The 14,227-nt window shown below is 35.4% G+C and overlaps 1 protein-coding gene across 1 annotated transcript in view; it reads left to right on the top strand.

Annotated features, from left to right (window-relative positions):
• The window catches only part of LOC125498200 (transcription factor PIL1-like), a 28,548-nt gene extending 14,524 nt beyond the window's left edge, over positions 1–14,024 (top strand). The window contains exons 3-4 of the mRNA XM_048645908.2: positions 11,403–11,468; positions 13,573–14,024. Coding sequence (XP_048501865.1) covers positions 11,403–11,468; positions 13,573–13,743 — 237 coding nt within the window. The 3' untranslated portion in view covers positions 13,744–14,024. The remainder of the gene's footprint in view (positions 1–11,402; positions 11,469–13,572) is intronic.
• The last annotated feature ends 203 nt before the right edge of the window (positions 14,025–14,227 follow it).

Here is a 14,227-nt window from a genome sequence, read left to right on the forward strand (position 1 = left end):
AGGCCCAAAACTGGTCTCAACTCTAGGTCTCTTGCTTCTCCTAGGTTCAAAAGAGGCTTCAACAACAATTTCAGGAACATCAAGCCATCATCAGGTGGAGAAGATGAAGAAGGTAAAGACTCCAAAGAAACATCAACAGGTCTAAAAGACTTCAAAAGAAATATATCTTCAAAAAATTCAGCTTCTCTAGACACAAAAATATGACCATAAAAACCAGATTTGGCATCCTTAGCCATGAATCGATAAGCTGCACTATTCAAGGCATAACCAACAAAAATAGTATCGTCTTAGGTATAATTTTATCCCTCTTGAATCTTAGTCAGCACCCCTAAACCTTCACAAAATTTAGGTTGGGATGATAAACTTTCCACAATTCACAAGGGGTTTGGTCTACTTTCCTAGGAGGTACTCTATTTAAAAAATAAGAAGCAGATAAAATGGCTTCCCCTCACATAAAAGTCAGATAAACTCGAGGAAATCAACATTGCATTCATCATGTCTTTTAAAGTTCTATTTTTCCTCTCAACTATCCCATTCTGTTGAGGAGTATAAGGGAAAAAATCTCATTACCAATAGCAGTTCTTTTGACAAAAATCAGCAAGAAAGTCAGAATCATATTCACCACCACAATAAAACCTAAGTCTCTTGATTTTTTCTATCTAGCTAGTTTTCAACCTCGATTTCATTAATAAAAAACATGCCCCCGTCATCATCTTTGCTTTTGAGCAAATAACAAATAAATTCTAATGAACCTTGAACAATTATCAATAAAACTTATATTTTTACTTATGGCCAGATTTGCTCACAACATTCTTATAGCCGCAAGATAAAAATGGATCAACCCTAACAACTGATTTTGCCTCTTGGTTACTTCTTTAAAAGGTTTCTTATGGTGCTTGGCCTCAACACGCACTTGACACTTTCGCACTTTAGACATGGACATCTTTGGAATTAAATTCAAGCTATGCATGCGCTTAATGGACCTAACATTAACATGTTAAAGTCTAGAATGCCAAGTATCAACAAATTCAACAATATAAGCAGAAGAATATGATGCATTCGTTTTAACGTCCAAAACAAACATACGACCATTACAAAATCCTTTGCCAACAAACTGACCAAACTTAAACAGCACTAATTTACCAGAATCAAAAGAAAGCTTAACACTAACATTATTAAGTAAAGACCCAGAAATAATGTTCCTACGCACATCAGGGACATATAACACATTTTCAAGAGCTAAAGTCTTTTTAGAAGTGAGTTTCAGAGTGACCTTTCCTTTGTTGTGGACCCGAGCTTTGCTGGAGTTTCCCATTTATACTTTCTCACCATCACTAGAATCTTTGAGCTCCTTAAGAAATCCTTATTGGCACTGATGTAACGTGTAGTCGAGTATCAACGATCCACTCAACTTGATAATTAGCCAAGTTGACTTCAGATAGAACAACAACAACAACAACATCCTATTGGCTTGAGGCTTTCCTTGACTAGAATTGTTTTTATGAGCCTTGTAGTTTTTGTTGTAACTTTTCTGGTTGCCTTTGTTTCCATTCTTCTCAATTATAATCCTAGCATGACAATGAACTTTCTTGTGGCAGTAGAATCATTCTCCATCAAACCTTTTGCACTTGTTGTCCTGGTCACCACTCTTGTATGTACATGCATTCTTATATTCAGCAATAACAATAGAGTTGGAAGCATTAGTCTTAATAGGTTCCTGGCTCCTGTTAACATCCTCAATTTTGATATGAGTAACCAATTCTTGCAACTTCATATCATTTTTCTTATGCCTCAGGTTCTTCTTATATTCTTTCTCTCCAAGAAAAGGTAACTTCTCGATGAGTGCATTGGCTTGAAAGTAATCACAGATTGACATGCCTTTAATAATGATTAAAGAAACAAGACTTTCATATTCATGAATTTGTTCCATAATGGAATTGTCATCTACGATCTCAAACTTAAGCGACTTAGCAACATATTTCTTAGTAACCATACTTAGCATTATCAAGAGCAGTTCATTTTTTTAGCACTGTTGCATTCACAATAAATATTAAACCTAAAGTTATCCATGTAATGCAACATAATTGCTCTAACAGAACGATTGTCCTTACAAATCTTAATACCATAATTGGTGGTAGATTTATCAAGAACAATTTCTTCATGTAACACATAATCAATATCATACCGTTGGAAAAGAAGGATATTTTTTCAGACCAACATTTGAAGTTATTTCCATCCAAAGGTTCAGATTTGGACAGATCAAGGACAATCTTTTGGGACATGGTAATAAGAGTATTATTAGGTTGAGCAATAGAAATATTTTCGGATTAATATACTAGAACTAAACATAATATCGACTTAGATTGTTGGTACTAGTATAGGAAAAATCGATCACTACTCTAAGTCGATAGACCTCCACTATAGGCGCGATTGGATAGCAAACACCGACTCTAGTGACCACGATTAACGTCTCCTCCACGAATAAACACAATCTGGTAGATGGAGTGGGAATCGAATTTGAACTGAAGGAATATGATGGAATATGTATTTCGTGAGAAGAGAGAAAGAAGATTTTAAGTTGTATATTTTCTGAAAAGAAAATGAGCTATTTATAAGAGCAGAAATGGACAAATATAACCGATGAACTAATGAGAGAATCTCCAACACTCATAAAGGATTAAGTCAGCAAATAATGACGATTAATAAAATCGTTACAAAAGTGTAACAACCAAGAGATTTGAAGTGGAACAAAAATTAAACCAACTGGGCCCCAAAGATAGCAATTACACACACATACCATGCCAGGCGGGGCGCTGGGCGTGTACTACGGCTAAAGGGAAGCGATGGCGACGTGCAAGAGATTGTCCACTATCTCCTCTATAACATGTTTAATGTAATAGAAAACACTTCTATATATATTGAGGTACAACTTCCTTCATCACAAATGTGGGACAACAACAAAGAAGTTTAACAACTTTCAAATTTGGACCAACACCAAACTATTCTAACAGTACACCCCCTTGCAATCTTTGTCTTTAAATAACATAATTTAAGTTATACTACTATTGGTTAACCGGATAAAACCCATGTCAACCAAATCGTTTGCCGAAGACGTATTGCTATAATGATCTTGTATTGGTATGTAACCCGCACAAACAGACAAACACGAGCTTATAACCAGCAACGGAACTATGCAGCAGTGAGCCAAGAAGCCAACATAGAAGCAGTTTACACCTAGAAGCAGCAATGGATCGCAATGCATCGGGAGAAAAAAAATTATGTATTTAGAAATCGATATGTAATTACGGCCATTGGGTTTACATGAATACCCACCACCGATCGTAATAGTAGGAAGCTTTTGGATTAGTCCAAAATTTTGGATAGCTCTGATCTGAACCACATTAAGATTGAATTGAGGCTATAAAAGATTATTGATGGTGAGAAAATATCTATAGTAAAACCAATAAACCTAACTAGACTAGCATTAGGAGATAAGGAGACATTCCTTAAAGGCTTAAATTAATATAATACTTCCCAAATGTTCTCTCTTTTATTCCTAATTCATCTAAGTAAACTCTTCTAGATAGATTTAGGAAATACCTAAATCTATCCTAGCAAGATAGATCAAGATCTTGACCGGTGGTCGGTGCCTTTGTGGAACATCTATAAAAATATATTAAAAGACGTTCCTATTAGAGGAACGATGTATGACACTCTTGTCAAACTTCTAATAAATATGTTTATAATCTGAATAAATAAATAATACTTAGTTACTAGGATTCATACACAATACCGTTGAAATGAAATGTGAGAGTTTAACAACTAATCCACTACAATATCAATGCTTAATAATGTTTCAAAGTAAAACATGATAAAGTTTTATAACTATATGTAATTTTAAAAACATGTGAACGAATCGTTTGAACTTTAGCCCTTTTATTAAGTAATAACTTTCTCTTATCTAAATTTCATTGAAATTAGTATTTTTATCCCCCAATTCCGACAGAAGTTTTTTTTTTTAAATAACTTATCATGCCATAACGTCTATTTTCTAATCTCGCACTAAACAAAATATTATGAAAAGCTAATAGTATCAATTACGAAATTTATGAATAATGATACATTTGATAATTATAACTGACCCGGGACATCACACAAGGCCTAAATACTAGTGAATGTTTTATTTCATGGATACAACCTTTAGACTAATCAATGATCGTGTTTGACAATTAACAAATAGTTGGTAGTTATTAGCAAATTATTAATATATATTGTATGTTGTTGGGTGTGCGATTTTTTTTAAAAGTTGGTAAGAAGAAGGACCCTACTGACTTGGCACCTCGCAAAGGTATAATTAGCCAGGTTTGCAAGTCAGACTCTTTGGAGGGAGGGGTGATCGATGGTAAAGGAAACCTCACTCCAAAGTGTCCCTAGTGGGATTTGATCCCACGACCTTAAAGTCATGAGGCCAAACGTTTATCGCTAGACCAAGTCTTGCTTGGTGAGTGTATGAGATGTTAGCAATATAGGAAATATATACTTTTGCGATATAATATGAATATCGTACATAGCCAATAATTGTCGAATGATATAGTTTACCAAAAAAAAAAGTTGATAGTTTGGTAATCCCGTTTCTAGGGGTGAAAGTTCAGTGTGCGGTTTGGATTAGGGCCGAATCCAATCCGATCCGAATAAAATTAGGATTTCAAATTTTCAATCCGAATCCAAACCATTAGTGTTTGAATCCGATCCGATCCAATCCGAATTTTCATACTCTAGATTGGATCCGATCCGAAAATTCGTTTTTTTTTTTTTAATTCTAGTTTTTCGATGAAATAAGTTTAGCACAACAACAACCTAGTATATTTTGGAAATGAGGAATTAAGCGCAATTATTGTTTTAGAGGAAGGATTAAAGTGCTATGTGTATTGGGCTATGGAGTAAGTTTTTTTGATAAAAAAAATTAGTTAAGCACTTGAGACCAATCCAAATACATAATACAAGGCATATTACTATTCGATTATATTGGATTTTCGGATCAAATTACCCTCAATCCAATCCGATCCGAAAAATCCAATTTTTCAAAAAATCTCAATCCGAATCCAGTTCGAATCTGATCCGAATTACTAATTCGGATGGATTGGATTGGATTTTGGATTTTATCTATCTCAATAACTTTCAGCCGTCGTTTAAACATGGTTGCTAAATGCAACCTCACTTTACTTTATACAACCCAGTAAAATATCCGAAATACCCATCACAACTCCATTCACCACTTCACTATCTACCAGTTTCTCTCTACTTTCTCCCTCTACCATTTCTGATCTGGGGGGTTTTGTTAGGACTATACCACCATAATTTTGTTGAAAATGTTTAGCGAAAGTAGTAGTGAACTTTTATGTTTAAGAGATGTTTTTGATCAAGGAGTGTTGTTGTTTGATGGTAAATGGAGAGATTGTTTGTGGAAAATGGTAGGCTTTTTCATTAACTTTGTGATGTTGTTTTTCATACATCCTCAATGCTTACATCATCACCTATTTATAGGTGTGGTAAGAAAACTTGTGCATCTTCTAGATTTTTCTAGGATTTTTACATCTAGATGTTTCTTAGGACTTTTCTAGGATTTTTACATCTAGATGTTTCTTAGGACTTTTCTAGGATTTTTTCTAGGCTAGATATTATTATACATCATTCTAGAAAGATATCTAGATTTTTCTAACATAGATATTTTCATGGATATTTTCCTAGATTACTCTAGATATTATAATTACATGATCATTCTACTATGGAGAATTTTCTAGATTAATATCTAATACTCCCCCTTAATCTGAAAATTCTTGTACTCCTAGTTGTCTTCTGAATTGGATAAACTTCTCAGTTGGAATTGCTTTTGTGAATATGTCTGCAAGCTGCTCCCCTGTTTTGCAGAATTGAACCTCGATCTCTTATTTGTCGACCAACTTTCGGATGAAATGATATCGTATCTCGATGTGCTTCGTGCGACTGTGAAAGACTGGATTCTTTGTCATGGCTATTGCAGACATGTTGTCGCAGTAGATAGTTGTTGGTTCTTCTGATGTCTGTTGTAGATCATCGAGAATTCTTCTAAGCCATACTGCTTCACATGCTGCACTTGTTGCTGCTACGTACTCTGCTTCTGCTGATGACAGAGCTACTGTAGCTTGTTTCTTTGTTGACCAAGAAATAGCCTTGGTTCCCAGCTGGAAGACGTAGCCACTTGTACTCTTCCGATCGTCAATGCTTCCGGCCCAATCGCTGTCTTATATCCTGTAAGCTTGTGATTTTCCTCTGTCTCGTACAGAATTCCATAACTTTTTGTTCCCTTGACATACCTTAGAATCCTTTTTGCTGCTGCCAGGTGAGCTTTACTTGGCTCACTCATGAACCTTGACACAATGCTTACAGAATGTACTATGTCTGGTCTCGTGTGTGTGAGATATATGAGAGAGCCGACCAGACTTCGATATATTGATGCATCGACCTTCTCTTTGCCATCATTCTTGGATAGCTTTTCATTAAGTGCCATTGGTGTAGCCAATGGCTTGCATTCACTCATGTTGAACTTTTTAAGTAGGTCGTCTGCATATTTCTCCTGTGAGAGAAATATTCTTCATGGGCTTTGCTTGACTTGCATGCCAAGGAAGTACTTCATGGCTCCAAGTTCGGTCATTTCATATTTCGACATCATTGTCTTCTTAAATTCTTTGATCATTTTCGGATTAGTGCCTGTGTAGATTAGATCATCTACATAAAGGCACAATATGAGAAAATCTTGTGATCCTAGGGTCTTGATATATAGTGATGGCTCACTTGGGCTTTTTATAAACCCATTTTGAAGTAGGTAGCCATCTATTTTGCTATTCCAGGCCCTGGGTGCTTGTTTAAGCCCATAAAGAGCTTTACGAAGGCGGTATACTATGTCTTCTTTGCCTTCGATGAGATATCCTTGCGGTTGCTCAACATTTACTTCTTCTTCGAACTCACCGTTTAGAAATGCCGACTTGACATCTGATTGAAAGACTGGTAATTTAAGTTGAGCAGCAAGAGCAAGGACTGGCCTGATAGTCTCCATGCGGACAACAGGAGCATATGTCTCGTTAAAGTCAATCCCTGGTTGTTGGGAGTAACCTTTTGCGACGAGACAAGCCTTGTATTTCTGGATGGAGCCATCTTCGTTATACTTGACCTTGTAGACCCATTTGAGACCGATGACTTCTTTGTCTCCAAGTTTCTCAACAAGCTCCCATGTGTTGTTTTTCTCAATCACCTTGGTTTCTTCATTCATGGCCTCGATCCATTTCTCTTCTCGTGATGCTTTTTGAAAGCTTTGTGGTTCGCTAGCGAAGAGAGCCATGATAGCTTGATTGCATGAAATCCTCCAAGTAGCTTGGTGGTCGCCGCTCTCTTTGTGAACGTCCGTACTACTGGAGCTGAGCTTTGAGAGCTTGATCTGATGTTGGACTCACCGATCTCGAGAATGTTGTTGGAGATCTCGGTGATGATGGACTGGAGGATGATTGTGTTGCTGGATGATTTGGGCCTTCATCCTCTCTTGGGCTTGGTGGAAGAAAATCTCCTTCACGTGGTTGAGATTCATTCTCCATCCACGTCCAATGAGCTCCTTCATCGAATATGACATCTCTTGAGATTATTAGGCTCTTAGATTCGGGTTGATAGAGACGATATCCTTTAGATTGGTCACTGTATCCAATGAAGATACATTTTTCTCCTTTTCCATCGAGTTTTTCCTGATTTTCTTTCGGGATGTGGGCATATGCGATGCACCCGAATAATTTGAGGTGCTCCACTCTTGGCTTTCTTTTATGCCAAGCTTCATAGGGTGTCATACCCATGACGACCTTCGTGGGAGATCGATTGAGAATGTAGATAGTCGTATGTACGGCTTCGGCCCAAAAACATTTGGGCAAGTTTTTGCCTTACATCATGCTTCGGGCCATCTCAGCAATGGTCCGATTTCTTCTCTCCGCAACACCATTTTGCTGAGGTGTGCGTCTGACAGTTAATTCTCTTTTATACCATGCTCCTTACAGAAGCTGTTGAATTCTTTACTTGTAAATTCTCCCCCTCGATCTGTTCTTAGAATTTTTATTGAATGCCCACTTTGTTTTTCTGTGAGGGCTTTAAATTGCATGAAGTGGGAAAATGCTTCCGACTTTTTCTCCAAGATATAAACCCACATCATGCGAGTGAAATCATCGACAAATAATAGAAAATATCTTTTTCCGCCAAGAGACGGATTTCTGGTAGGGCCCATATATCTGCATGAACAAGCTCTAATGGAGCTCTGGCCCTCCAGGATGAAGTAGGGAATGGCAATCTATGCATTTTGCCATATATACAGCCCTCACATATTTTTCTTTCATTAGTTATAGGTGGAAGCCCAATCACCATTTCTTTTTGTTTTAACAGTTTTAAACTGTTAAAATTTAGATGCCCGAATCTCAAATGCCACAATGTGGACTCATCCACCATAGAACTTAGGGCAACATCATGCTCCAATTGCATTCTTAATGGAAATATTTTATTAGGAGCCATTTGAGTAATGGTAATTAATTGCCTTTTTCTTATCAAATATGAGGCATTTATTAGCATCAAATTTCACCATATAGCCTCTTTGAATTAGTTGGCCTACACTTAATAAATTTTGTGCAAGTCCGGGGACATAGAAAACATCATAAATAAATTTAGACGAGCCGTTTTTTGTTCTAACGGCTATTGTCCCATTGCCTGCAACCTCTTGGTTGCTTCCATCACCAAGAGTAATTTGTGTTTTTATGTTTTCGTCCAGACTGACAAATGAATTTTATTGCTAGTCATGTGGTTTGAACAACCACTATCAATATACCATATATCATTTGACTCTTGGTGAGCATTTAAACATGTATAAAATAATTGATCTCTAGGCTCCTTATTTTCCGTAAAATTGGCCTCCTCCTTTTGCCGGAACCAACAATCTTTTTCAAAATGAGTGTGCTTTTTGCATCTTTTACACTTATACCGACAATCTTGTGTATTATGGCCATTTTTCTTACATAAATTGCAATAGGAGCCAGATTGATTATTTTCTCGATTCCTTGATTTTTATAACTTCCTCTCCCCCTGCTACGGTTATATGAAGTACCTCCTTTACCGTAGCCATTTCTACTTTTATTTTCTCCATTATTAGAGAATTTTAATTTTGCTTGAAAAGCTTGTTCTAGTGGCTGCTCTATAAATCTCCGCATTCTATCTTCATGTGCTAGAAGGGAGCCCATTAATTCAGTTAAACTTAATTTAGATAAATCTTTATTGGAGACTTCTTAATATTTTCCGAACAACTTGGACATCTTCAATTTTATCTCCATTAGTTCGGATTTGATTTATAATATTTGTTACTCGACTAAAAAATTCTTGAATTGTTTCATTTTCCACCATTAATAAATTATCAAAGTCTCTCCATAAAGATTAGAGTTTGAAGAGTATTACCTTTTCGGAGCCCCTATATTTTGTCTCCAGGATACTCCAAGCCTCCTTGGCCGTTGTAGCAGCCATGATGCTAGGGAGAATAGTTTCATGTACTCCCCGATAGATCAAGGATGGGGCATAATTATCCCTTATCCGATTTTGTTTATATTGCTTGCGACGTGCTTCATCCCAAGTAGCTTCTTGGGTAAAGTCATTTGGTTGATCATAACCATTTTGTACTAACTCCCACAAATCTTGTGAGATAAATATGGATTTCATTTGGATAGACCATTGTTGATATTTTTCTCCCTTAAATGTGGGTACCCAATTAACTTGAGGGTAGTTAAATGTGTTTGAGGTTGAAGTGTTTGGGGAAGTCATTTTAATTTATGTGGTGTTTTTTTTTTTTTAAGGGAGTTGGATTATTTTGTGTTTAATTGTTGAAGGCTTTGGATTATAGTGGCTCTTGATACCAAATGTTGGAAATGTTTAGCAAAAGTAGTAGTTAACTTTTATGTTTAATAGATGTTTTTGATCAAGGAATGTTGTTGTTTGATGGTAAAGGGAGAGATTGTTTGTGGAAAATGGTAGACTTTTTCATTAACTTTGTGATGTTGTTTTTCAGACATCCTCAATGCTTACACCATCACCTATTTATAGGTTTGGTAAGAAAACTTGTGCATCTTCTAGATTTTCTAGGATTTTTACATCTAGATGTTTCTTAGGACTTTTCTAGGATTTTCCCTAGGCTAGATATTATTATACATCATTCTAGAAAGATATCTAGATTTTTCTAACATAGATATTTTCATGGATATTTTCCTAGATTACTCTAGATATTATAATTACAGGATCATTCTAATACTATGGAGAATTTTCTAGATTAATATCTAATAAATTTCTATCAATATCTCCATTTTCAGCGTGATTTTTTCATAACAAACAATAAATTAAGTGATTTCTCCATTTTCATCTTCCGCCTTTCTCAATTTTCGTGATTTCTCCCTCTTCATGTTCCTCCTTTCTCCATTTTCAAAAGGATGAAACTTGCGGGTGGTCGAAATCAATTGCTCAGTTATTGATGCAAATTGCGAGTTACGATTTTGAAAGAAACTGCGAAATTCCATATTTGGGTTCTCCTTTGTTGCGAAATCGGTGATAAATGGTCCCAAATTCGTGCTTTATTCTGCGAAATTGCTTTGTTTATGTGAAATTGTTGCAATTAAGATTTTTTTTTTACTTTTCTTGGCAAAAATGTATGTACTTTCAATGGTACTGCTTACAATACGATGCATTAAACAAGTGTGGTATGTTATGTTGTTTGCGTTGACTTGTTTGATTTCAAGTGTAATTTCAAGTTGGTAGAGAGGAAGCAGTGCATTTGATTTTTGGCCATAGTGGTATACCATAATATTGAGTCTCCTTCATTCAGTTGTGTTTTTGAAGATACGCACAAATTCAATTGCAGTGCTTGCCTTTCAAAATTTGGGAAGAATTGATTCTCAACTGAAAAATCTTAATGAACTCACATTGTTTCAAAGAAGGGTGTCAAGACTCAAGAGGCTCTTTCATTTAGGGGTCTGGGAATTAGTTTGGTGTTATTTGGTTTGTTAGAATTTCATATAAATTAAATGAAATAGCAATCACTATTCCATGTATATTGAACAAAATAATTGGTCCTATTTCATGTAACCGTGATGAAATACTTCCTTATGTTTCATATAAATTGGATGAAATGGTTGTTATTGTTTCATTCAAGTAGGATGAAGTAAAAAGGAGGAGAGTATATTTTAAGAGAGGAAAGTGTTTTTTTAAGAAGAATATGATAATGAGAATTTTTTGGGTTGCATTAGTAAAATAGAGTTGCGTTTAATAACCCCGTTTAAATCGTATTGTTTGTGTACTACATCTTGCAGAAAGACGATGTCGCGATCCTTGATGACACGGCCAAGTACATTAAATCCTTACAGCTTCAAATTGAGGTAAGTTATAAGTGAAAAAACGAAAAGATAATCTATACATTTTACAAACTCCAAATTCCTTGATTCTGTGTTGGCACTTTCATTTTTCAGCATAGGAGAGTTTCTCTACCGACTAGGGTTGTATGCTTTAAGTGAGTAGTGGTAGAGATGGCTAACAGTGTGGGCTTAATCAGCCCAGCCCCCCTTATGGGTTGTGTGGATCGGGCTAGCAAAAAGTCCGGTTCAACCCAGTTCGAACTGTGAAATTGGTGGGTGGGCCATGGGCCAGATTTTTTGAGCCCAGCCCACTACTAAAATCTCCCAGCCCGGACTATGAAATCGGTCCAATCCGACCCATGAGCCAAACCAACCCAATCCAAGTAAATATTGAAGAAAATTGTGTATATTTTAATTAGATTGTATATATTTTAATCAAATTGCATATATTATAATTCAATCAAATTTAAAAATAATGAAATTATTCATTAATATTAATATTTGTATATATTTTTAGTTCATTTTAAAGATTTTATGTAACAATAATAAATGATTAAATAATTTTGAAAAAAATTCTCATGCCGGCCCGTTAGCCCAGTCCAGCTTACCAGACCTACGAACCGTGAAAACCGGTAATACACCGGTGTGGGCCAAGATTTTTCATCCCGCGGAGCCCGCCCAACCCATGAATTTCACGATCTGGTCCTGGGCCATGAAATCTTAGCCCAGCTCACTACGGCCCACGGTCCGGCTCGCCCAGCCCGCACCAGTGGCCATCAAGTAGTCGTATGGTAATGAACTCTCTTATTTTTTAATCTATTTTTCCCTGAAAATAAAAAAGCTATGCTTTACATTATTTTATCTCATAATTGGTAGACCTCTCTTTTTTCTTCTCTTCCCCTACTTTGAAAGCGCTTGGTTCATTTATTATACTAATTAATCTTTTTAAACAATTTTTTCTCAAATCACTTAATATTTTATGTACTTTTCTCTTAATTTTTGAGTATTTTTTAAGTTACAAGTCTAACTTTTAAACTATTGTATGACAACAATAATTCAAAATTTACCAATTCTTTGTAAAATCTTATTTCGTTTTACTCCCTCCGTCCCATAATATAGTGCTTGTTTCTTTTTTCACGGTCTCCAAAACGTAACTTTGACCTTTAATATCTTCAATTCCTTATTAATAAAAAATATAAAAAGTTGATATTATGAAACTACACATTGAGACGAATCTAACTAGATCCTACATGAATATGTTTTTTTATATATACAAATGAGAATATTCGGTCAAAGATTTTAAAATTTGACCACCAAAAATGAAATAAGCACTATATTATGGGACGGAGGGAGTATTTAATCAATTAACAATTTGCCGATTAAACGTCTTTTTACGTATTTATTCTCTCTCCACTACCCAAAAAGCTAAACTTACCAACTTTTCATTACTTCTCTCATGCATGCAGCATGATGTTGCTACAATCACACTAAATAGCTTTAATAGCTAGAGCAAGTACCATGTATTTTTGCAAAACATTCATGATTATTATGCAACTCTATCTTAAAGTACTCTTAAGAGTATATATTCTCCTCGGTCCTCAACTTTTCAGAATAAGTTTAATAAGAATAATCATGTTACGTCTAGGAAAATAGTCAACCTTCATAACTTTAGCAAAAATCAAAACAAGAGGGTGAACACATCTATTAATATTTGTTTACAGCCATGCTCATGGTATTTTTTTATATTACAAGATGGAGAGGAAGTTATATGCATTTTAACACACAATATTTGAGTTACACTTTTTATATCAAAATATACTAGTTAAGCAAAAGTAAGTCTAATTCAATTAAACAAGTAAATTCAAAAAAACTGATCGATTAAAGTTTAGCAAAATTAAGTTGATAGAAATAGACACCTAATCTGTGTGTTTCTTCATAAATTTGTATTGTTCATGTTTAGTGTTTTACCTATCTAGAGGAGGTAATGAGCCGCGATGAAACTTGATAGATAAAAATGCAATCTAGATCAGATGATGTCAAGACATACATAAGTATTCATGACTCTTAACGAGCGAAATAATTACGTATGTTAATTAAATCCTTCTATCCTTGAAAATATATACGACAGATGATGTCAAGATGGAATGGACAAAGCCAACCCCAGCAGGCTCCATACGTAACTCCAACATATATACCCGTTATGATGAGGCCTGATATGATGTACGTAGGTGCAATGAATATTAATGTATTTGGTGGAGTTCAATCAAACCCTCAAGTAACCAACAATTTTCACATCTGACAATGATATTGAGTGCAAGTGCAACATGCGGGTGAGTTTGGAAGGATAAGAAGCGAATTCGTAGTATCGCGGACAAGTTTTGAAACACTACGAAGATGAATAATGGATTGTGTAGCTAAAGTGATACACTCCGTGCTGCGCGCGGGGCAGTCCCATGTTTGTATTTTCGTTATTTCATTTCATGCTCTATACACTTTGCCTTTTTTTAATCGCTAGTTCGCTAGTCTTTTCCGATTGCTAATGCACATTTTTTATTATTAATATATCTAATTTTCACTTAATATATTTTTATAAAAAGGTTATGTTATGATAATATTTATTGTGATGAATCAAACATCTTATACGTTAACTTTTGTTGTACTTCCTCCGTTTCTTAATTATTATTTTTAAGGTAAGATGAAATCCCTTGCATTGTGATGAATCAAGCATCTTATACGTTAACTTTTGTTGGACTTCCTCCGTTTCCTAATTTTTTTAAGGTAAG

The sequence above is a fragment of the Beta vulgaris genome, chromosome 6 (assembly GCF_026745355.1).
Source record: "Beta vulgaris subsp. vulgaris cultivar EL10 chromosome 6, EL10.2, whole genome shotgun sequence".
In the NCBI taxonomy this organism is placed as follows: domain Eukaryota; kingdom Viridiplantae; phylum Streptophyta; class Magnoliopsida; order Caryophyllales; family Amaranthaceae; genus Beta; species Beta vulgaris.